At 41.8% G+C, this 25384-nt stretch overlaps 1 protein-coding gene across 6 annotated transcripts; it reads right to left on the reverse strand.

Annotated features, from left to right (window-relative positions):
• Nucleotides 1–913: 913 nt before the first annotated feature.
• Nucleotides 914–19891, reverse strand: NR4A2 (nuclear receptor subfamily 4 group A member 2). Of its 6 annotated transcripts, none has more exons than XM_075933425.1 (8): nucleotides 8862–12083; nucleotides 7117–7238; nucleotides 5809–6496; nucleotides 4907–5036; nucleotides 4428–4591; nucleotides 3488–3690; nucleotides 3097–3275; nucleotides 914–2979 (listed from the first exon to the last, which is right to left on the reverse strand). In XM_075933425.1, the coding sequence occupies exons 3-8, from the start codon at nucleotides 6481–6483 to the stop codon at nucleotides 2723–2725; spliced, it is 1608 nt and encodes a 535-aa protein (XP_075789540.1). In that variant the 5' UTR covers nucleotides 6484–6496; nucleotides 7117–7238; nucleotides 8862–12083; the 3' UTR covers nucleotides 914–2722. The 6 variants fall into 6 exon arrangements, with proteins under 6 accessions (XP_075789540.1, XP_075789539.1, XP_075789538.1 ...); XM_025185927.2 differs by lacking the exon at nucleotides 8862–12083 and adding an exon at nucleotides 19359–19891 and having other exon boundaries at nucleotides 948–2979; nucleotides 5809–6674; XM_006125656.4 differs by having other exon boundaries at nucleotides 948–2979; nucleotides 5809–6674; nucleotides 8862–12049.
• Nucleotides 19892–25384: the final 5493 nt, after the last annotated feature.

Here is a 25384-nt window from a genome sequence, read left to right on the forward strand (position 1 = left end):
CCGTACACCCCGGGGGACGGTTCAGTGACACCGGGGTTGTGTGCGGTACGGCACGTCCTCTTAAGGTACCAGCTGGTGCACTATTAGCCTGGATTGGTACGAACTGAACTAACTAGCTGATGATACCTACGCACACTGGAGCCGCACAATTTGATAGAGTGGGTTTGAACTACACACTTCCACTTCCCCTGCTTTATCTCTCGCCCTCTCATTCTTTTCTATCCAGTTCTCTAACCCCTGAGGCTCGGCGGATGTCCTTATGTAATCGGGGTTGTTAGCTGTAACTCGGGTTTTTTCCTCATACGAGCCTGGACTCTGAGAACCTCTCACTCCCAAATCCCCTTTTCTAGAAACCCGGAAAACTGGGCTTATCTCTTTCTTCTCATCTGCCCGTCCAGGTTCTTTATTGTGCTTTGCAGACAGCATATTCAAAACAGATTGAAACTAGCCCTGAGAATATTCTCTGGGATAAATCTCCACGTATTATACCAATGCTTTACTTTTACTATAAACGTTACCCCCTAAGTATATGTTAGCGATAATCATTCATATAACCACATTTAAATACATTATACTGTTCCACAATTTCTCAAATCCACGTTTTGTTTCTGAATTAAAATTGCACTATTCAAAGCTATGAAACAGACCTATTTCTCAGTCTCACATTGAAATATAAGACGCGTGGGGTCACTATAAAACAATTAAATTAGCTTTTCTAGCTTTCACCCTCTTTAAACTTTAAAAGTCTATAGATATGAGACTACATCATAACAAGTCGAATTCAAAACAGACCATTTCTGTCTTATTTATTCAGATACTTTCTTCAAGGGAAAAAAAACCAAGGAGGAGTCCTGTGGCACTTTACAGACTAACACATTTATTTGGGAATAAACTTTAGTAAAAGTGTTAGATTTTAAGGTGCCACAGGACTCCTGTCGTTTTAGCTGAAACAGACTAGCAAGGCTACCCCTCTAAAACTTTTCTTCAAAGAGAACTCTGAAGTATTCTAAGCCAGACTTAGAATTGATGCCTACAATGAAAATGCAAACATTTCACGGGCACAACATGTAAACGCTTTTTTAAAAACTGACTTCAGAAAACCACGTCCGTGGGACAGTCACCAGCTCTCTGTGCCCTTTACTTTTTTCCCTATCCCAAACAGACCTCAAGAGCTACAGTACAGGATCTGGAAAATCAGAGTCCTTAAAGGTTCCTTGATTTTATAAAAACAATATATAGGAGGAATTAAATGACATTAAAAGTAGTGCTTCAATTCTGTGCAAGGTCAGGGACCTCCTAAGAATAAAATGTGGACCAACCTTTTAGACTTAGATGTTCTTCTTGTTCCTCCTTCAGAGTCTGCAAATTCTGCTCCACAAACAACTAAATAAGTGACACAGCTCATCCGTTCTCCTTTTCATTTTTATTACTACATCGTCACAGTCACTTTTCTTTATCTGCAATGGATTTTGGTATTGGTACTTCTCGCTTAGACAGAAAGACGAAATTTTATTCGTTTACATGGTTTTATTGTTGTAAACATTAAAATTGTCTCTCTCAAAGAAAGAGTTTCAGGGGAAAAAAAAGTCAGCGTCTCTAACTGTCATACACCATAGAAAAAAAGGCAGTGACTTGTAGAATGTGCCATACTGGAAATATACAAAGAAAAATACTACAGGATATGGCAATATTCAAAATATTACTCAAACATAAAATATATTAACTGACAATTTTAGACATAAAAAACAAAACAAAAATTTCAAAGTGCTCAGTAATTTCCAGGGAGTTATGTATATTATAAGCACTCTGGAAACAGTCAAAAGCTGCTGCATGCAAAATTTGTTTAGCTTTAGACAACAAAATAATCGAGATATAAACTTTTTTTAATCAACATCAACAGTACATACAACACTTACAAACAAGGAATGTTGGACGGTGTTTACAAACACTATATGCCCCATTGTCCAAGATTTCGGTTTTGTAATACTTGTGCCCACCTATTTTACAATTGAGAAATGTTTGAAGCTTAGATAACTACCAATCTTTATAAAATCTAACAGACTACATAGTGTCTGAAATACTATTTATAGAATATAGACATTACTGAATTAGCAAGTGCCTATAACATTGTCTTCCTAGAATCATCATGCTTTCCCTTTTCATTGAGTTACTTAATTCTCTTTTGTTTTGCGAACACATCTATCTTTTTTAGAATTGATTTTAATATTTATTCATAAATAGGCACAGAATAATTTAAAAAGCCAAACTGCATCTGATAAATTTACAAGCCTTTGCCTTCTTTAAATTTCATGCCACCCACGAAACATTTAGTTTTTACTATATATTACAGCTTTCTTCTACATCAGAAAACTTTAGTCTTTAAGAGGGTGAGACTTGTGGGTCACCTTAATTCTTTGTCATCATATGAGTCTTAGCCCGGCGTTGCCAAATATGATCGTCTTTTTAATCAGAAGTCCTTCTTAATAATATTTTGAGCCGATAATAAAAAGCTTATACCATGGTATTTAAGTTGTCCATCATCTGAATCCTTGATGCTCCAGAGACAAAATGCCCATTCACTTTCTGTCTTCAGGAGGTTAGCAACAGTTTTGGGGATGGGAATGTGGCACTCAAAGGTGCTACTTTGCGCACAGGTGAATTCCCCTTCAGACAGATAGAGTTTATTTTCTTTAAAGTTCACTTCAAGTGCATGGGAAGAGTCTTAAAAAGGTAATGTGTCCAAGAAAAGTTTGTCGATTATTGCTGGAGGTGGCACCAAATCTTCTAGTTTCAGGTAGAAAATGCGTTGCAGCCCCTGCGTGCAAAGGGTACGAAGTTCAGGGAGTTTCCCTAAGAGTTTGGACAAATAATTGGGGCGATTCAAACCTCCATTGTTGAAAGTCACATGATCTTTGAGACAATTTACAATCTTGTTCTGAAGTTCTTCCACCCTCTTGGGTTCCTTTAGCCCATGCCTCTCTGCAAAAGACAAGGATGCAAGACATCATATGATTGACCATGGAAGACCAGAACAGGGCAAGTGAGAGATGGAGTGATGTCGAAACACCAAACACAAGAAGGTAGAGCTGTACTGACCTGTTACCATAGCCAGAGCAGCGATGCAGGAGAAGGCAGATATGTCAATGTTCATATTTTGCAAGTTGGAGGAGAATTCGACAATGGAATCAATCCATTCTCCAAAGCCCCGGACACATTGCAACCTGTGTAGGACCACCCCATTGCAAAAGATAAGCTTGCCCTCCACTGGGCTGGACCTGCAATTAATACAACAGGGGGTAGAGGGGAGGCGAGAAAGAGAAAAGGGGGGAAAAGATAAGCTAAACAACTAATTACGTGAAGAGCAATAAATGGAGGATTTAAGAGGCACCTAATTACCCAGGAGTTAATAAAACGCAGATCAGTGGGCCATGAAAGGGTTTGATTTCATAATAATCCAGAAGTTGCCTTTTGAATATTGGCCATTTACCTGTATGCTAGCCGGAGCACAAACAGTTCCAAGAAAGCGGATTCGAAGAGGAGGTCCTGGTCTGGTTTAGGGAGGTCAGTGAAACCAGGGATTTTTTCTGCCCACCCTCGGATGATCTCCATGGAGCCGGTCAAGAGATCATAAAACTGCTGGATATGCTGAGTGTCATCTCCATTCATCTGGTAGTCAGGGTTCGCTTGGAACTGGAATTTCATTTTAAAAAGCACTTAATGAGGTTCTCTAAAATATATAACCCGTGAAATTGCTAACCCCATTTCTAGTAGGGGAGCCAGGTTTTTATAACAATTAAACCTCTCTCTGACCAGTAAGGAAATTAGATGTTCCAGGGCAATTAATTCAATTAGGGATGGTGCTATGAGGTCGCTGCTTTGAATATGTAAATTGCCATTTCTATAGAGACTAAAGAGAGGGCCATCCTGCACTGAGAAGCGTTCCCTCTTATCTCCACAACACAATTAACAAGTTAGTATTCATGCCAGTCCCGATGCTGGCCTCCTGAAAAGCCTGGTAACCCCTTAATCAAAATTACATTTTATATATGTTAACAAATTTCTCTTCCATTAGTGCCTATATTTCCCCGCAGCTGGAATAACGCAGACTGTTCTTGCTAAGCTAACTTCTCCCTCGCTCCCAGTCCAGTTTGCCACAGCATCACTGCCCAGGGCACGGGGCACAGGCACCCAGCACGCAGGGTGTGTAGACACTGAAAAGCCTGTGCTCGGAGTATGCACAAGTGCTTGAGTGTGTCACGAGAGTCCCGAAACTCGGTGGAACAAATGGGACCGATCTCTGCCGTGCGAGTGAAAGGGGGCTGGTAACTAGTCAGTCTCTCTGCCTACGGGCGTGTGTGTGCGCGTGTGTGTATACGTGTGCGGGTGTTTGCAGCTAGGTCTGTATGTTAATATTGTCTCCAGCTTACCCTGGAATAGTCCAGGCTGCTCATAGCCGGGTTGGAGTCGACATGGGCTCTCACCAGGGCACTGATCAGACTCACCGGGGGAGAAGGGGGAGAGGGCTCCTGGGGGCTCTTCGGTTTGGATGGCAAGCGACCCCTTCGGCCTTTTAAACTGTCTGTGCGAACCACTGCGGAAGAAAAGGCTGGTCAGTGATCCTTCCCCCCGCCTGGTGCACCAGAGACACGCACAGCCCCCCTCTCCGCCAAAGGGACCTAGACCGGGTGTGTATGCACGGCCAAGGCTGCTTTAGTTTAATTTCTTTCTTATTCCAAGGGGATTCTACTATTGAAATATAATCTGCCTGGCTCGCGGGGACTTAGAGCTCATTCTCCCAGCTGAGGCCTGACACAAAGACATTGTGGGGTGGGGGTGGGCGGAGAGGGAACGGAAAGTATATGGGGGGAGGGGGAGCGGAGAGGAAGGGAGGGGGGCGAAGACCTACCTTCTTTGACCATGCCAACTGCAAGGCACTTTTGAAACCGACAATACTGACAGCGATTTCGGCGGCGTTTGTCCACCGGGCAATTTTTATTTGCTAAGCACACGTATTTCGCGTTTTTCTGGACAGTGCGCTACACAGAGAGAAGGAAACGACACATTATTTGTTAATTTCCATTAAATTCTGCAGCCCCCAACCGATCAAGTTAAAGTGCCTGCATGGCTGGGAATCTCCCCCCCCCCCCTTTTTTTTCCAGGGCATTTAACAGAAGAAAATTGATAGCGTTAACATTTGAGCTAACCTTGCAGCTTCTGGCTGTGTTTTATATGCCAAGAGAAGGAGAAGGAGACGCTCAGTAAATACAAATCCGTGGGCATTCATATTATTTACATTCCTTGGAGACCTTCTCTATTTAAAATGATAGGATTATTCAATCAGGATGGTGAAATAAAGAGATCACTTAATTTTACCATGGGGAATTCTGTTCCACTTGGTTAGCTTAGACACGGTTCTCTGTCCTAACCAATTTCAATCTGAAGGGGAAGGCAGCTTCTAGCACATGCAAATGCCTCCTGTTCAACTCCTGAGAGCAACTTCTCACCAAGGACCTGCAGGCATTGGGGGCCAGCCCGAGGACCTCCGGATGCCTTGCCACGTGCAAGTACTACATCGGGCTCGGAGGAGCACAAGGCGCTGTTATTTGCAGAACCTGGCCCTCCTGTCCCGCTTGCCCCTTCTGTGTTTGCCGCCCACCCCTCTCTCCCTTCCCTCCCCGTGGGAGCAGAGCCTGCTCCTTGGCCAGGCTGTTGCTTTGCATCTGTGTGGGCGCGCGCAAGAAGGGGCTCCTCTTGGCGTTAGTGTATTAACCCCTTGTCCCCACCCCTCCTTCAGCACCTGCAGCTCACCTTGAAGAACCCTTTGCAGCCCTCGCAAGTGCGCACGCCATAGTGCTGACAAGCCGCGTTGTCCCCGCACACTGCACAGAGGCCCTCGTTGGATGGAGACCCCCGGGCAGGAGGGGATGGCACCTGGGTGTCCAGCAGCTGGGAAGCGTGGCCGATCTGCAGCCCGGGGAAGCCCATGGAGGCCTGTTTGCGGATGGGATTGGGCACTGCAAATGTCTGGCCATCTACTACGTGGTGGGCCCCGGATGGCTCGGGGTTCATGGGCACGTGGAGGGGCCCGTCAAAGCGCATCTGGCAGCTGGACACCGGGGTCCCTGGGGGCGATTGCTTAAAAGAGAATAAGGAGAGCCTGGACACGGGGGTTTTCCTCTGCTCGATCATGTGGGTGGTGGCCACGTAATTCTGGTGGAAGTTGTGGAGGGAGCCAGGGTCGTCCCACATGGGGCTGTGCTGCACCTGGAAGCCGGGGGTGGTGGGAGTCGGGGGCGACGAAGGCTTGTAGTAAACGGAGCCTGAGTGAGGCATCATCTCCTCCGACTGAGGGGGGAGGTGGTTGTGTTGCTGGTAGCTGTGCATCGGAATATCTTCCACTTTAATAGAGGACTGCTGTCCGGAGAGGGGCATTTGGTACAAGCAAGGTGGCTTCACGTCGTAGCTTGTGCTGTAGTTGTCCATAAAGGTACTGAAGCTGGGGAGAGAAGTGGTGGCAGTGATTTCAGTGTTGGTGAGGTCCATGCTAAACTTGACAAACTCTGGAGTTAAGAAATCGGAGCTGTATTCTCCTGAAGAGTGGTAACTGTAGCTCTGGGAAGCTGGGCTGGCTCCTTGAGGCGATGACCCATACTGAGCCTGAACACAGGGCATGGCTGGAAATGAAACAGTGTAATATATACTCAGCCTGGTCAACTGCATACTTTCTCCCCTGCTTTGTACACCTGCTTTCTACAACACCGTGGGCCACATTAGGAAGCCGCACACACTTCTTATTGCGCAAAGAACACGTATTCACAGGGGAAAAGAGAGATTACACTAGAGTACATAGAGAGCTGATGTTTGTGAATGTTTAAAGTGCATGGTGTACCCCCAAAATGTCTTTCAGTCCCCCACAAACAGACAGAATGAGAACCAGTCGCTTTATTTCTGTGTACAATGATATTGCAGCTAGTTCATTTGTAAAGACACACGATGAAGTGAGCTGCACAATGTGAAGTTGTTTGGCACACATCTACGCACGTGTCTTACTTATGTTACTTGGCTTTCAGTGTGAAGTTGTTTCTTTTGAATATTAAAGAAATTAAGCTCACAAACCTTCAGCCGAGTTACAGGCGTTTTCGAGGGAATTAAAGGTGGACAGTGTCGGTATTCAATGGAGACAAAGTTTCCAAGGTTTTAGAAAATCACTGAGGACCGCAGACTGCCCCGTGCGTTCTCTGAAACAGACACAATAGACTATGTTCATATTTGCTAAGGATTGATTTGAAACAAATTGTCACAAAACCACGAGCTTCTCTAGCACAAGAATTTGCCAGTTTTAATAAGAGACATCGTGCGGCCTTTAATTAAGACATAAGATTTAAAACTGTTTAAGACCGAGGCAGAGCTAATAGGACAGGTTTTCCTTATGGTACTTCGGCATGTGAGTTAGTTCCCCCAAACAGTTATTACTGGGGAGAAAACTTGCTGGAAGCAGGTTATTCACATTATAATCTTTAATTATTTGTGTTCTACAATTTGGATATAGGGGAGAAATTGATTTGTTTTATATACATATCCCCTGCCCGAATAACAACCGAGTCCAGTTATTGAAGAATAAGAAGGGGGAAACCACGTTTTGCATTTCCATTGAAATTACTACAATCCAACCTGACTTTTAACGACAGCTCTAGGAAGGGGTATAGATGGCAATAAATCACGTTAAATAAGGCACTAGACAGTCCAAGAAGCCAGAGGAGTTTCAGGTTAAAGAAACCTGGTTAATAGTGGCGAAAAAATGCTTCCAGTGGATGCACTGACCCAGGGAAATCTTAATTAACCACAAATGAGCGCCGCCTAATATATTTTCTCGTTGTTTTCTAAGTATGCATAATTAAAGTTAAAAGGAGATATGTGAAAAAATAACAGACCCTCCCCAGCTCCTTTGAGCAGGTGTGTCTTTAACCCTACCAACACTATTTGCTTCATAGTGTGACCTCGCACATGTAACATATTGCCAGTTATACCACCACAAACTTAGTATTTACCCTCTCGTGTGAAACAAACCACGCTAACATCTCTAAAATCGCCAGACTGCATTGACACCCCAGGCAGCGACTCCGCATCTTCATTCCAACTCCACTTAATCCAAATAGTCACTCCTTTCCCTTCCGTGTTCTGCTAATTAATGCCTGGCACCACGGTGCGCTTTGCTGACGGTCACTGTACCCTAAGTCACTACAGTACAAGGTTGGGGGGCGAGGTGGAATCCTCGCCGAAAAGAATAACTACGCCAGGTGAAACTTGCAGGTAGCCTTACAAGCCACCCCCTACAGGCTTGTAACAGGCGCACGGCAGCAATATCAAAGGCAACTAAGTGATAGGACACCAAAGAACTCTACGCTGCCTTATAACACTAGCACCAGTTGCTAACCATGGAGATGGAGAGAAAATTGTTCCTAAGCAATACAGACGCTGAAGAACTTTTCTCCTGCTATATAACTGTACAAGTTCAGGCCTCAGCTAAGCATGTTTACCTTAACACCATAACTTTGATATGCTAAGTCCCCCAAATGCGTGAAAGTTATAGCAGAAAGCCAGGGGCAGATTCTTGCCCCATAGTTGATTTCACGTTAGCATAGTATACAGAATCGGATTAGAGGGTCACTGAGTGATGAATTAACTGAATGACATTTTGGAAACACAGTTCCGAGAAAGACTGCATTTGAAACACACACACAATATGTCAACGCCTCCAATCCCACCTGCCCTCCCACCCCCTACACAGGGGTCCATAGAGTAGATGGCTGTAAATCAAATACAAGATTACATAGGCGAAATTTACAAAAATAAATACTCACTTGTTAGCAATGTCTTTTTCATTCATTCAACCGTCTGAACAACAGTTTCCCAGGGGCAGATCGGCGGATAAAGCAACCGATGACGGAGCACTTGCTAATTAGTCTCTGTTGGGAAGTACAGTACTATTGAAGCTCAGTGCGAGCAAGCCGGACAGACTGGCCCTTCCCTCCAATGTGCCTTTGTTTATGTGGGCTCCGTATTCCACAGCCAACATGCACCTAAAGTCTCCAAGCGTCAGTGCACGTCAGTGCTGCCCGCCCAATCAGCCATTCGAGGGGCTGGATCTCTCTGCACAGTTGGCCAGTTCTTGCTTTGGTAAATTTCCGACGTGACATCACTAAGAGTGCAGATTTTAAGGTGGGAACAAGCTCCCTCGGTTCACCTTGTTACAGCTTTTCCAAAATAGGTGCGATCCCCCCTCCCCCGCACGTACACCCCCTAGATGTGCAAGACAGTAAACAAAGAACTAGAGCCCCCCACGCCGAGTCAAACACCTTACGGGATCTCTCTGCACACAGGCGGACTCTGTAATAGCGTGTGTTGCTCAGTCTGCGTGGGGTGTGTTAAGTTGTGTCTACACCACAGTGCCGTATGGGGAATTTTCTTGCATACGGACATAGCTACTTGTATGCACTGCTAGATACAGATATTTCCCCTTCTTTGTGAGACATTTGCTGCATGCTAAAAATGAGGAACCCCCTTTCTTCAAAAAACAAACAGCAGCACCGTAGTCACAGTCTCAAGGTACGTTTGAGAGAATGTTTTATTACGCGGAGCAGAGCAATCGTCACCGTACAAAGTCGGAGTCTGCCAGTGCCTTGAGATCACCCTGCTCTCAAAACAACACAGCTTCACGCAACAAGTGGTCCAGTTGTCAGGAAGGTGGGTGGGCGACCGGGGGTTGGTTTACACCTCGAGGCATGATTTCGGCGCTTGCACTACTTCAAAGTGCCAATTAAAGGCATCTGGAAATAAATATTTGTTTTGGGAGGAAAGTTCCTTCCGCAGTGGGCACCGCCTCCCATACGCGGCAAATAAGGAGCCCGATTGTACGAGTTATATGTATTAGACTAGACTTCAACTAGAGCCGTGTAAAAGCCTGGCTGTCAATATCTCTGTGCTCTAGTGAGAAAAAGCGCGGAGCCAGGGTGACGTGGGGTGCCCTGTCCTCATGCCAGGGCGATCCTAAAAGCTGTCTCACAGCCCCGTCTCTGCTTTGCATGTCACTCCCCGGACACAGGCTCGGAGCAGGCTCACGGAAAGGAGGAATCAATTCCTGACTAGAGAAACACTAGTGCGTACACAATAACAGTCAGAGAGACCAGCACCTGCCCCCCCCCCCCCACTCCCCTCTTGCCGGAGCAAAGCGTGCTCCAGACCTAAGGGCGCGTGACTTGTGCTTTATGTTTGATTCCCTTTGCCCGCAGGGCATGACCCCTGTAGAGCGGACAGCGGGGGTCCCCGACCAGCTCCTTGCCGGTCGCTGCACCGGCAGTCTTCAAGCGCCGAAGAAGCCTGGCCCCGCATCTGTCCCGGGTCCCCTGTCGACTGCAGCATCTGATCTCTGTCCGGGGTTAAAACCCTTGGAGAACCTAACACCCCTGGCGCGGAACAGCAGCTCCCTTGGGGTAGCTCTGCGCGCGCCTCATCAGCGGGAAAGGGCTTGCCCCGCTGCACCCCTGCCGCCCTCGTTGCAGCGGGGAGCAGCCCAGACTGCAGGAGCTCTGCTGGGCCGCGCTATAAATAGCCCCGGGCGTTCCAAGCGCGCGGAGCCCCGAGAACCAGCGGCAGCCACCTTAAGCTCGGCGGCGGCTGCGGGCCTGGCGAGCGGCGGGCAGGCGGGTGGGAGGGGGCTCATTAGCATGAGCGCAGCAGCGTCAGCCGCCGCCCGTGGGCTGCAGCGAACGAAAGGGAAAAAGTGAGAGTGGGGCGGGGCGGCGCGTGACGCAAGGGGACGCCGCTATTGACGCAACCAGCCGGCTGCGCCAAAAATAGCAGCTGCTTGGCCGGCTCCCTGCTCCATTGCAGCGGGGGAGCCGCTTATAGCCCGCGAGTGGGCGGGAGCCTATTTTAAGTAGCCCCGGTCGGAAGCTCAAGAGGCGATAAGGCTCGTGGCCGGGGGCTCCCGGCTTTACAGCGGGAAATACTTGTTAAAACTCAGCTCACCGGGGCAGCGGAACCCTCTTTGCTGTGGGGCTTGCTGCAAAGCTCATTAGGGGCGGGGCGGCTGGGTACTTTAGCAGCCCTAGACAGGGTGTGTGCTACTGTCATCTGGATACCAGCTCCACTTTTTCAGTCAGTCAATACAAAACTGCCATCAGTACAGCATGCGTGGCGGTGTGGTAGCTGTATTGGAAATAGGATATTGGAGAGACAAGGTGGGCGAGGTAAAGTTTATTGGACCAATTTCTGCCGGTAAGAGACAAGTATCTGAGAAGCTCTGTGTGCTGAAATGCTTGTGCCTCTCACTAGCAGAAGTTGGTCCAATAAACAATAGTACCTCACCCACTTTGCCCACCTGGTACAGAATGACATATAGATCTGAAAGAGCAGCATAGAAACCATTAGGATAACTTATGTATTGCTTTAAACCTTTAAATCATTGCTAGAGTCTGTCCCAGCATAGAGAGAAATCTAACTCTTAAGAAGAAAAAAAGAGTGTTTCTGTCCACATACATGCCATGTGAAATAGTGGCTTTTTACTGCCAAAAAAGATACGTCAGGTTTGAAAAACCAAAAGGCATATTTTTAAAATACTAAGTTAACTTGAGAGCATGCCTAACTGTAGATAATGTAGATTTTGTGCATGTATGTATATAGGAACAGAGAAACATACAGAATTGAATATGTATAAACAGTAAAACAATGGGCTATATGCTGTATAAGTCATTTCCCATACTAAAAGTGACTCCAGGTGTTCAGAATTGTTATACAGAGGACCCAGGATGTGGCAGTTTAACAGAAAGTGGGGTCTTTTTAGGCCCAAATCCTAATAACTAACCTTAGAAAGCTTTGTAATCAAATGGGAAGACTTCATACAGTTCTTGAAAAAAAGATAGCAATGAAATGAAACTTAAATACTGATGCTATCATCTTGAAAAAATACAAAGGGGAATAAAAAATGGAAATTATTAGCCTTTTTCCTTTTAAAAGGAATAAAAAAGTTCTACAGTGTTTAAGCAAAATTTAAAGCTTTGATTTTTAAAAACAGCAGATGTGTTTTTAAGGATAGACTGAAGGCAGTTAAAAACCTCCACTAAATCCACAGTTTATGCCATCTTTTAAAAACTTTTTAAAAGGAACATTTTTATAATAATAGTGGTCATATTGCTTTGATAACTGAAAATTTGACCATGAAAATAAGTAAAAGACTTGAGATATATATGCATTTAAAAAAATACTAAACATTGTGTTAAAATCTAAACTAGGAACCAATGTAGGGAACTCAATTGTAAATTTTTATTGTGTACATTATACATAATATGTATATACATTTAAAATACATCACAATTTAAAAAATAAATCTTAACCAGGGAACTTTTAATTCAATGGTTAATAAAGGCTTTCATGAAATAAGTATTTTCCTCATCCCAAAAACATATGATGCATTGTACATACATCACCCTTACTGATATCAACAGTAAGATTCCCAGTGACTTAAGTGGGATCAATAAAGGAACAGAATTCTGAAAAAGCAAAAAAAACTTAGTTTACAGAGTAAAAAGTTACACAATGAAAATAAGAGCACTACATTTTCATTAAAATCACCTTACAAATCTATTTTAAAAGGCAAAACAGCAACCATTTTAAATAGTGAAATGATGCATTAGGCTTTTGTGGAGTTGGGAAAAATGAGAGCTAGCTTGACATTGTCAATAGTTTCATAATAAACATTTATCCCACATACTAGACTTTTGAGAGAATGTGACTTCTGAGAACCGCCGTGTGTCATCACATTGAATTCTCTGCTTCAATTATATCTGTATATTTAAAAAAAAAAAAGTCAGTGATTTTCCACTGAAACCATCTAAGCCAGTGGCAAGTTTGGATCTACATACAGTATTTGGCAATGTAATTATCTTTTCTATCTTATAGAAAACTATTATATTCTTCTGCAATGAATGTAAATAGAATAAAACCAAACAGAACAATTTAGGGAAAAAAAAGACATATCCTTAGGATTATATTCAAATATAATCAGTTTAGAATAAACTGAACAAAAATAACTTTACAGAAAAAATATTTTAAAACACCCCCGAAAGGTACAATGTTTTAAATGGAAATAGTGAGCATTCCAACACATTCAAAATATTAACACGCACGTCCAAAAGCACTTGTAGATATCATGCAATCTGCATCAACCAGTAATTATTCCATTTTACTATGTCTAAAACTGAGAATGCTTGATATTTAAGAGTTAAAAATATTTTATATTCTATTTTGTAAATATGGCACCTGACATATAAACAGGAGGCCCCTAAGCTGCTTGCTTTAACTCAGATATCTAGTCCCACTGAAATAAAGGGAAATAATGCAAGTAAGTTTCAGATCATGTGATTTAGGTTCTTATCTACAGATTTGTTAAATTAATCTAACAAACTGTGTGTTATGATAAAGTGATCACAAGTAAAGTTAGTGAAAATTCATATGTACAATACTATTTGAGTTTCATCTTCAGAATCTCTTTTTAGAACCAACAAATTGCAACATGTTATAATCATCCTGTATTTCAATAGATATCTATTAAATAGTTGGAAATTCCAACTTGAAGTAAAATATAGAGTTTAATTATTCTCACCTGAAGTTCTGTAGTTCAATCTCACACACCCAGCAGACTAAATTTATACTACTTCAGTAGGCCAATCTACCATTTGAATGAGTCACATTGAATACAAAATTAAAAGCATAACTAGTTTGTAATATAATGAATAGTGCATACTTCAATGGTTAACCCACATCATAGTTTTAAGAGAAGTAACTTATAGCAAAGATCCTGATGTGATAAGTAATACATCTAATTACCATATCCTTAGAATAGAATATAAATTTCATTTCTCACTTAAAAGTTCTAAAGTTAACAGCATAAACTTGAAGTTGAGTAATTAAGTAATCCTTATATAGACACTTATTAAAGTATTTATACATATTATCTTAAATCTACATCTATCATTTTGCCAATTAAAATTAGGACTTTAATTGCAATTAAGTAATTTAATTGCCAATTGAACAGCAAAATTGCTAAGTGACTAATTTTAATGCCTATTTTAATTACCAATCATGACTGGGGAGGGAGCTAATCAAGCAGTATCAGAGTAATGATGTGAAAAAAAAGGGAGAACAAACATTCAAGACTACATGCTTTAAAAAAGAACCTTGCATTAAATAAATGCAAACACAATTTTATAAAATCTAGTAAAATGCTGTATTTTGGTATCTAAATACAAGAACACAGAACACATTTAATTAAAACAACTGTCAATCTGATAAAGTATTAAATATGAAGTGCACTTTTATATTATATATTTACATGATAGTCCCACTAAAAAGAGATAAACTAAAAACCGCATATCAATGTGAGATTGTGCACATGTTGGTAACTTAATAGGCTGAACCATTTTAGAAGAGAAATAGTGGTCACTTTTTATTTCTAAAGTTATTTTTAAAATGAAAGATGGAAGACAATCTCTCTACCTTCATAAATAAAGAAATACTGTAGCATTACTATACAAATTAGAAGAAGCATATTTTCAAATAATGGGGAGCAGCATATGTTGACTTTCTCAAAAGTTTGTCACATACTGCTATAGCTCTTACATCAAAAAGAGAAGCAGAAGTGCGAAGTATTTTAATACATCAGAGTGAACAATAAATAAATAGCTGTGGTTGTAATGCAATCAGAATTACACTGAGGAAACTAATGCATTAGTTTCAAAGACACTGAGGAAACTAATGCATTAAGGATCCACAATATGTGATGTTTGAATTTTTTCAAAATATCCTGTCCTTCCCTGCCTCCGGTGAAGTATGTAATATCCCCTTTATGTAATCAATGTTCCAGGCAGCTGGCAATTTAAGAGATTAGAATATAAAGAATGAACCTTTTCGGCACTCAAGTCCAAATTTTAGAAGGCCCATAGCTAAACAAATACTGTAAAATCCAATATGAATGTCAATTTAATGTTTTACCAATCACTAACATATGATTCCCTCCCCAGGTCATTAGAATAATGGTGACAGGTTCAAATGCAGTTCAATCCTTTTCTAGAAGACTAATACTGGCACACAGTCCTTACTCAGTCAGAACTCCTCAGTGAGGACCCTTTGCCCAAGTTTAGGAATACTTGATTAAGTTATAATTATAATGGATGTTACCTCGGACTTTAAGACAGTAATTCTACAGAAGTCATATGTGGGAGTGGGTCAGGCATAAACAGGGTCATAGAGAACACACACAACACCTCTCCCAAAAAGCCCCTCCCCCTCCCCGGAATTGAAAAGGAGTACAAAACAAAATCAGAGACTCATAGAACAATAGGGCTGGAAGGGATCTTGAAGGATCTCTATAATTCTGTGCCGTTTTGTCTGTCTGTTTTTAAAGTTCTCAAGCAGGCACAATAGGTAGGATGATCATACATGGATCAAAGACACTGGAGTTAAGAGTATATCTTATACCACTACTATTTTCATAATGCAATAAGGAAAACACTAACTGATTAAAATCACAAAACAGTGTCACTTGCCCCTATGTACTCACTACAATATTCATCCATTGGAAATCTGTTGAATACAAGAAACATTAACATAAAACCATTTTTTCTAGTTATGTTCTGATCAAAATATTTAAGTTAAATCAACTACTTTACATGATCTGATGGAGCTTTGGTTCAACAGTATTTTTTATCTCTATTGGCAAAATGGGAATAACTCATTGAGCCTAACACGACAGCACTTTATTTCATATTTGGGCAATTTAAACGTTGCCTTTACATATTTACATAGAAAGGTTCCTGTAACTATGTACTAGAAATAGGTATTCAATTCTGCTCTTTGTACAGCCAATGGAAAAAGAATGGTGCCATTATATCGATAGAAAAAGAGTCTGGTTGTCTCTATGGGAAAAGGAAATGACTTCTTGTAACATCAACATAATTTTGCACACAATACATACATACTGCCAGTCATACAGAATGTTACATTAAAAACACACTCACATATCCTATATATATTTCAGGAGCATGAAATCTCATTTTATATTAGCAGACCAGCTATTCTTAATAATTCATGAGGTTTATCACATAGAGGGATGTACAGTACAGCCGCTCCCCGAGTTGCGAACAGTCAAGTTACGACCGTTTGCACTTACGACCAAAGTTCCCATGGAGCGGTCGCTTACGAACAGCACGGTCGCGTGTGCCTGAATGGGGTCTGAGTTACAAATAGATCGAGTTACGGCCAAGTGTTTGGTTCGTAACTCGGGGAGAGGCTATAATATTTATTACTAATTTCACAATACCACCTAGAGGCTACAGCCCCATTGTTCTAAACATTATATGAACATAGAAAAGAGGCAGTCCCTGCCCCAAAGAGCCTGCAATTTATATTAGTTACATGTGTATAAATAGTGTAATTTAATTTAAGATTACAAAAACAGTGATAGATTCAAACTAGTTATACAATGGATTATAATCTCTTTCCTTGTTTTATTGTATTAATTTTCTTTCCATCCTGAACAAAATATCACAGGGAAAGAATACAATGCATTACAGTTACTAAAAGTGCCTCTGAAGAACTAATTCAGAGCGAGTGTGTAAATATACAGGGCTACTCAACTTAGGGGACCACAATGATACTCACAGTACACGTCTAGGGCCACAACTTAAGCCTGGTTGTATATATGCAAATAGCTTTTTTCACACTGATGGGCATGAATACAAAAATTAAGGCAAGACTACACTAAACACAGGGCCCATTTAAGTCAGCTCAGCTGAAATTAATAAAATGGAATATTTACCCAATTTCCACCCATATGTCAGCACTTTTAATGATCAAAGACAGTCCAGGAATTTAACTACTAAAATGCATTTCAACAGAAGACCATTATATTGACTACTTTTTTGTTTTAGCTCCCACCCACAGGCTGCAAACAAATAGGCTGCGGGCCACATGTGGCCTGTGGGCTGCATGTTGAGTAGCCCTGTCCTAGAGGTTCAGGTGGGTAAGTCCTTTACAATTCATCTACACTGCACCCTTACCTTGAAATAAGATCAGCGGAAATTGTATAGCTTATTTCGAGGTAATTTTGAAATAGCTTATTTCAAAATTTCAAAATAAAGTGCTATTCTGATGGGTCCCTTAACCCTCATGGAACAAGCATTACAGGGACACTGGAACAGTACACCCGTTAGTTCAAAATATATTTTGAAATAACCGGTGCATACAAAGATGCAGAATAGCTATTGGGATATTTTCAGTATTGCAAAATAGCGCTGGGCTACGTCTACACTGGCATGATTTTCCAGAAATGCTTTTAATGGAAAAGTTTTCTGTTAAAAGCATTTTCGGAAAAGCGTGTCTAGATTGGCAGGATGCTTTTCCGCAAAAGCACTTTTTGCGGAAAAGCGTCTGTGGCCAATCTAGACGTGCTTTTCCGCAAAAAAGCCCCGATCGCCATTTTTGCGATCGGGCCTTTTTTGTGGAAAACAAATCTCTGCTGTTTACACCAGCCCTTTTGCGCAAAAGTTTTTCGGAAAAAGACTTTTGCCCGAACGGGCGCAGCATAGTATTTCCGCAAAAGCACTGACAATCTTACATGAGATCGTCAGTGCTTTTGTGGAAATTCAAGCGGCCAGTGTAGACAGCTGGCAGGTTTTTCCGCAAAAGCAGATGATTTTGCGGAAAAACTTGCCAGTCTAGACACAGCCCAGCTGTCTAGACATAGCCTTAGTGTCTTCTCACACTTGAAAACATTGTAACCATGACACTAAAATAGAATACAACCCTAGAGATAATTCAACAGTCATTGGAGGCAATGGGAAGCTTGCCAATTATTTCACTGGGCACTGGATTGGGACCTGAGTGTTTTACATCCACGATATATTTAACATTCAAAGTATAAGATCAGCATAAGAAAGGGTATACATACCTGTTTCAGTTAGAATAGTAAGCAACTTAAAATTTCTGCAAGTGTAATTCTGAAAAAAATTAATCACGCTGAAGTAAAAAATGTTAGGTCATGAAAACAATAAACAAATATGGTCTCTAATGTAAACGAATTTGAAATTAGTGAGAGGCAACAAATTTACCAGAATCTATTTTCCTAGTTTTCTGGAAGATCCCAAATAATTAGTTTCACTGCACCTTTCTCTCTTCTTCCCCATTCCTGAATCCATACAAGTTGTGCAGTACAAGTGTAGATAGCTTTGGATATTGGAGTGTTTATAATAATAATGTTTCATACTTTCAAATGTTTTGAGAGATACAGGCAGGCAATTCTACTCAAGAATCTGGAAGGCGTGGTTGTCTGTTTTTATTGTGGACATGCCTTTATTGGGGCATGCTTCACTGTCTGAACAATTTGACAGCTGTCAAGATCCTTACATGCAAATGTTTATAGTATTTGAAATCTAGCGCCATTTGGTCACATTCCTATTATAAAAACTGTGAGTTCCATTTACCGTCTTATTGTTATATAGCATCAGGTCAAGGAATATAAATCATACCAAGCAATTCATCTTCCTGTTCAGAGAGTCATTAAATTTCGCCCAGAACATATTTGATTGATATTCGTGGAGGTGAAAGGCTAAACGGACCATATGGCAACATGTTGCATTCCATATGTTATCTGCCCATCCGTGCTTAAGCTGCCATTAGCAACATCTGCACCCAGCAGAAATCCAGCTGTGCAGAAAACTATTGATGGAATTGTACCGATGTAAAAACAAAACAAAACAAAAAGCCCCACAACACTCTAGCTTAACGCCATTAAATGGAGACAGGCAGGCAGCCTGCCCGGACGACGGAAACCTCCTCGGTTAAGTTCAATTAGGCAAGAGCTTTATTGGAGTTTGATTTTCAACTTTCAATCCGCGCGGCTGTTTGGAGGCAAGGGTTCCGCTGCGCTGGAAGGCGGGGTCGCACCCGACTCCTTCCCTGGGGAAGCCAGTGGCAGGGCAGTCAGGCTTCCGCCGCTCGCCGGCCCGCCCCAGCTCGCTCCGCGATTGCTACTTTATGGAGCGGCAGCCGGATTCTCCCGAAAGCCCCGCGCCACAACGTGGGTGTGTGGGGAGAGCAGGGAGAGGTAGGCAGCTACAGGAGCCGCTACACGCTTCCACGGCCCCGGACAGCGCCTACGGGGAGGAGGGCGGCAGCGAAGCCTCCCTTCCCGAGGAGAGGGGGGGGGACAGGCAGGGTGCTGTGAGCCCAAGTTTCTTTGCATTTCTCGGGGGGCTGGTTCCCCCCAAAAAACACCCCCACACGCCTGCCTGTAACAACATTACCTGGCTCCTCTCTCGCCTGAGCTGTCCGCAGCGGCGCGGCCGCGCTCCCCGGGCTCAGCCCGGGCAGAGCAGGGGAAGGCCAGGCGCGTCCCGGGGGCGGCGCTAGCAGCAGCGCCCGGCCCCCACATGCCACAGCGGGCGCCAGGAGGAGGAAGCGGGGGTTGCGGCGGGGCGCTCACTGCTCCGCGCCCCCTTCCCAGCGCCACACAGAGCCCCATTGTAGCCGCCGCAAGCCCAGCTGCAGCAGCCAAGAGCGTCAGCTCCCCCGTCAGCAGAGCCGCTCTCCGTGACGGCAGCGCCGCGGGATAAAGAGCCCGACCCAGGCGGGGCTGGGGGGGATTTTCCATTGACGCCGGTGCGGAGATAGGAAACAATGGCTGGGTCAGGCGCGCTCCCCGCACGCACAGCGGCCCACGGGGGAGCCTCCCGGACGCCCCCGGCTGGGGCCTGGCTGTCAGCCAGCCCGGCGCAGGGCTTCCCCTGCCGGCGGGCTGGTACAAAGCTCCACCCCCACTCTAAACGGCCCGGCTGTGCCCCGCCTGTGACCCCACAGGCCTGCCTGGAGAGCCCGGCATTGCCCCCGCCCCCAGCATTTCCAATGGGAGACGAGCGAAGCTGCAGAACTTGGCCTCATTTCCGTCGCTTGCTGGCTCTCGGCTGCGCTCGGACAGGGAGGGGCAAAAGGCGTTCTCCGCCCGCACCGCTAGGGGAATTTCTCAAGCCAAACTGTACACGGAGTGAAATCCACTTCTAGGCACTCCTGGATTTTGTAAAATCTTTGTACAAGACGGAGGGGTTGGCTCAACTACCCAGCAGAGTTCTTGTAACAGCCTCATAAACTGAGTCCCTCCCGTGAAAATTCACTGCCCTCGTCTTTCCTTTAAGTTTAGAATGATTTATGGTCAAGTAGAACTGGCCTAAACGATTGAATAAAACTATTCAGCAATAGTTCATGCTTTCTAGAGCACTTCCCATTCATAGAACTCAGAGTGTCTTACAAACATGCATGAAGAAGCCTCATAACAAATCTGAGGGGGGGATGTGTGGATTTTTTTTTACCATGGGGAAACAGGCTCAGAGAGATCAAAGTTTACACTTCCAGGAGTATTTAAGTAACCATTGACTGATAGCCTCTCTTTCTCCTACCCTTTTTGCCCTGGCCCCTGTCTCAACAGGAAAAAAAAAAAACCCTGTTTTTCAGTTGCCTCAAGTTAGTTCAACACACAGTGAAAAGTTCAATCAATATGCAGGCCAAAACCTTTGAAGCCTATCTAACTAGTACAGCTTTAAATTGCATCTTGAGAGGACTTTTCAATTGTATGGACATAATGGTTACGTCTACACTGGCATGATTTTCCGGAAATGCATTTAACAGAAAAGTTTTCCGTTAAAAGCATTTTCGGAAAAGAGCATCTAGATTGGCACGGACACTTTTCCACAAAAGCACTGTTTGCGGGAAAGCGTCTGTGCCAATCTAGACGTGCTTTTCCGCAAAAAAGCCCCGATCGCCATTTTAGCCATTGGGGCTTTTTTGCACAAAAAGTACTGTGATGTCTACACTGGCCCTCTTGCGCAAATGATTTGCACAAGAGGGCTTTTGCCCAAACAGGAGCAGCACAGTATTTCCGCAAGAACACTGATGATCTTACATGAGATCGTCAGTGTTCTTGCAGAAATTCAAGCGGCCAGTGTAGACAGCTGGCAAGTTTTTCCGCAAAAGCAGATGATTTTGCGGAAAAACTTGCCAGTCTAGACACAGCCAATGGGTTTGGAAAACACACCATCAAGACTTGGCTCCTTGTGTTGGCATTCTTTACTTAAACACATTTTATAAATTTAAATTACAGATCACTCACACCTAACTTTAGTTATGAAAATGTCACCATACTTTCCATCAAAGGCCCTTATCTACACAAATGAGGTAATATACTTGGAGCTCCTATTTTATAGGAAGGCTTTTCTGAAATATGGTCTTTACTTGCAATTGGCCTTTAAACCTGAGAAAGCCAACTAGCTGTAGCATTTAGGGAATCAGGTTACAGCACCATGCCTTTTAGGCTTGGTCTGTACTTCAGAGTTATATGGCATAGCTACACCAATCAGAAATGTGAGAAAACTACATCCCGACCAAACAGCTGTGCCAACAAAGTCCCTAGTGTAATTAAAGCCGCGAAAGAGAACAGTGTTTTTTATGAGGTACCTAATGATATTTGGGGAGGTGGTGTTCCTACACACTCTCAAAAAATCCTTCTCTTAAGCCATATCTATGCTACACAATTATATACAGTAAACAGAACTTATGTTGGCATACAGTACCAGTTATTAAGTTGCTTGTATGTGCACACTCTTGGTTCTTTGTGTTGGTGCTGAACATCCTCACCATGACTGCTTATACTGATTGTATTGTCAATGTGGGGATTGTGGGATGGCTTCTGAAGCCCAGTAACAATCAATGTAAACATCACAGTGTCTACATTGACATTGTGTCAACCTAATTACATTGACTGTGACTCTATGCTGCTTGGGGACTTGATGTTACTAAATGAGAGTATAGAGGCACTTATGTTAGTGGGAGCAAAATTTAAGTAAACACACTTCCACAGAAATGTCAACACAAGGCAGTTTAGGTTGACCTAACCCCACATTGTAGACCAGGTTTTAGTTTAGTCTGTGTTTATGGTAGGGATATCAGAATAGCTAGGCCAGCATAAGCTCTATAGTGTAGACATATGCCTAGCTAGTATTGCAGTTATGCTTTTTCTTAACTTCCCCTTTGTTTCATTCCTGAGGTGGCACGTTTTCATATCTTGGAATATATAAGTATTTTCTAGTAATTAATATTTAACAGGCTGTATTAAGTCAAATTTGGTTCACAATTCAGATCATATTATTTTCAGGATTATCTAAAATTTCAAATGAATATATATTTTCCTAGAGCCAAATCTGTCCCCACTGTTATTAATGTACAAATGCTGCAACATTGACCTAGTACACTAGAGTCTTAGACTGAAAAGGACTATCTATAAACAAAAGTGAAACTAATTATTCTGATTTTATTATTTAAGTGGCATGAAATACAAAGATAAATAATCAATTGTGGGGAACACAAAGGCTCTGATCCTCCAGGCTGCCTTTTCTGGATCTCTTGCTCGGTGCAAAACAAGATGAGGCTTTGTCTGGAGAATGGAATCTATAATTATGAAAATAGTTATTAAAATACTATTTTGCTTTTTTCAAATGCTTGACTTGAATATAGAATATGTATAAATTACCTCTAAAGCGATTAATTGTTTCCAACTATTAGAAAAAAGAAAATTAAATTGAAAAGTATTTACTGATCATAAAATAATCATTTATATTTTTAAATGATTAATTTAAAAAAGCTAAAAATAAGTGTTAGTTAACACCAGCTGAAATGTATATTTTTATATTTGTTTTTAGGCATATTTTTGTACTGTTTTGTGTCAAGTAAATACAACATAGGGCTGGGTAAAATATATACAGCAAAAAAATTGACAAAGCCTTTAGGACAAAATATACAAATTTCTTCAGAGAGTTCATTTTTTGCACATTATTAGGTTTACATTCAATTGATAATTCATATGTACCTGGATCAGTCTACATACTGCTCACATATTATGTGCTATAAATGTTGCTTTAAGCATTCACTAGTTGTGATTTACTGTTTGTGCTGTGTGATTGGTCACCATCTTACATCACATGATATTGTCTCTGCTCTCTGACAGAATATCTCCATGACAACAACAAGTTTCAAGATGGCTAAGTGAACATTTCCTCTCTAAATGCTCTCAGATGACACCTTCATAGCAGCCTTAGAGTGTATATTCGACTCTGACAAATGGCACTTTTAAAATGGCACAGTGGGATTCTACATATCTTGTCTTTCAGCTCTTGTCTACACTAGGGAGTTATTTTGAAGTAACGCCCTTTATTTCAAAATCACAAGTGGAGCATCCACACTACCAAGCCCATTATTTTGAAATAATAACTGCTGTTTTCCATGAGGAATAACATTTATTTCAAAATATTTTTTTCAAAATAGCATTAGTGTGGATACTCCTCTGTTGCTATTTTGAAATAACTACTAGCAAGAGTCATTCAAAGTAATTACTCCCCATGCTTCCTGAGGCACTAAATTGAAGTAGTGTATCCACATTAAGGGAGCCTGCCTCAGACTAATTTTGAGGCTTCCCTGTAGTGTGGACATGCTATTTTGAAATAGTTATTTCAGGAGTTATTATTTCAAACTAATAATAATTATTTAGTATTAATTATTGTAATAATTATAATAGTTAATAACCATTATTTTGAAATAATTTCCTAGTGTAGACATGCCCTCAGTAAGCTACAAATCCAGGCTTCAATCACACAACACAGTTCCTTCTATTTAAGCAAAGTCCAGTGACTTCAACAGGACTCTGTTCAGGTGTACGGTGTTTGAATTTATGGATTCCTTTGCATGGAGCAGCCTTAATCTAATCAGTTTAATTTTTAAAAATAATTTCAATGCATTAAATCAATAATATAATTATTTAAAACTGGACTAACATATTCCTTATAATGGCAAGGCAACAATACACAATAAAATAATAGCAGCACATTGGATACTTCTAAGAATACCTTACAATAAGTATTTATTTGAGAAAGAATACTAATACTGAATATTGACATTTTGGGCTATAGAAATTTAACACATATATACCGCTAAGGGAAAACTACACTTTCTTGCCTATTATATTTTAGCTAAATAGAACTTGGTTCTTCTATGTGAAATATTAGATTAATACTGAAATGATAATTGATCCCATTAAAATTATTAGTGAAAACAAACATGTTACTCTTCAGATCAGAGAGCTTTACTAATAAAATACAAATTATAAAGACCTAAATCAAAACTGATTTTTGTATTTATCAGATTATTCACCAGCAAAGCCAACAAAATTAGTCTCTATTGATAAGACAAATAAGCACATTTGCATTTTAATACAAAAATCATTAGAAAAATAAGCCAAAATGGAATTTTATATCAATCAAATTCCTATTAAATTAGTCCATATTATTTAACAAGGAAGCCTACAGAACTAGGCTTTTATTGACATATTGATAAGCAAATGCAAAAATATTACTTTCCAGATCATAGGGATTCAAACCAAAAGCATTTCTAAAAATGATCTCATTCAAAGTCTAGTGAAATCAAATAAGTATCTGATCCTCATTATAGTATTTCAGCACTTGCTTATTTAACAAGTAAAAGAGCATCATCCCTGTCTGGAATCAGCTGAAAATCCTTTCTGGCTCTTGCATCACCACAATAAAATTCTGCACGTAAAATTCTACTCTGTAACATTGCTGCAAAACCTCGAGTAACTGCACCAGTTAAGTTACTTTGTATTTACAGTGGTAAATTAAAACAGAATTTGGGTCTCAAACCTGGAGCCCCAAAAGAGACTTACGTATTGTGATGCTGAGTGTCATGGTTCCTAACTTTTAGATGCCCAGAATATCACAGGAACAATACCATGATCTGTAAAGCCAAATTAGGCACCTGAGTTCCACATTCAATCAATAGAAATAGCTTAGAATGAGATGCACAAAAGCCAGTCAGCTCTCCGCCTGAAATAGCCAATGGGAAAAAGTCTCAGAAGGGTAGCCATGTTAGTCTATAACTTTAAAAACAAAGGTCCTGCGAAACCTTACAAGACTATAACAAACAAATATAGGACCATGAGGGAGACACTGATAGACTAAATGCTGCCAGTTTCTCACAGACAAGTGTAACTCCAGGCTGCAAGGAGGCACTACTACTTCACTAGCAATCCATGATTAGGGACTCTTCTTGTTTCTTAGCAGCTGCATAGTTTCTTGTGGGTATGAGTGAGGTGCCTGCTTCACTCCACAAAAAATGTTGTTGCACAACTTACCTTATAACTTTTAGCGCAGTCAGTGGTTAGTGCACTTACTTGGGCTGTGGGAGGTCCAAATACACTTCCCCTCTCCTTCAGAGG

The sequence above is a fragment of the Pelodiscus sinensis genome, chromosome 7 (assembly GCF_049634645.1).
Source record: "Pelodiscus sinensis isolate JC-2024 chromosome 7, ASM4963464v1, whole genome shotgun sequence".
NCBI classification, from domain to species: Eukaryota; Metazoa; Chordata; order Testudines; family Trionychidae; genus Pelodiscus; species Pelodiscus sinensis.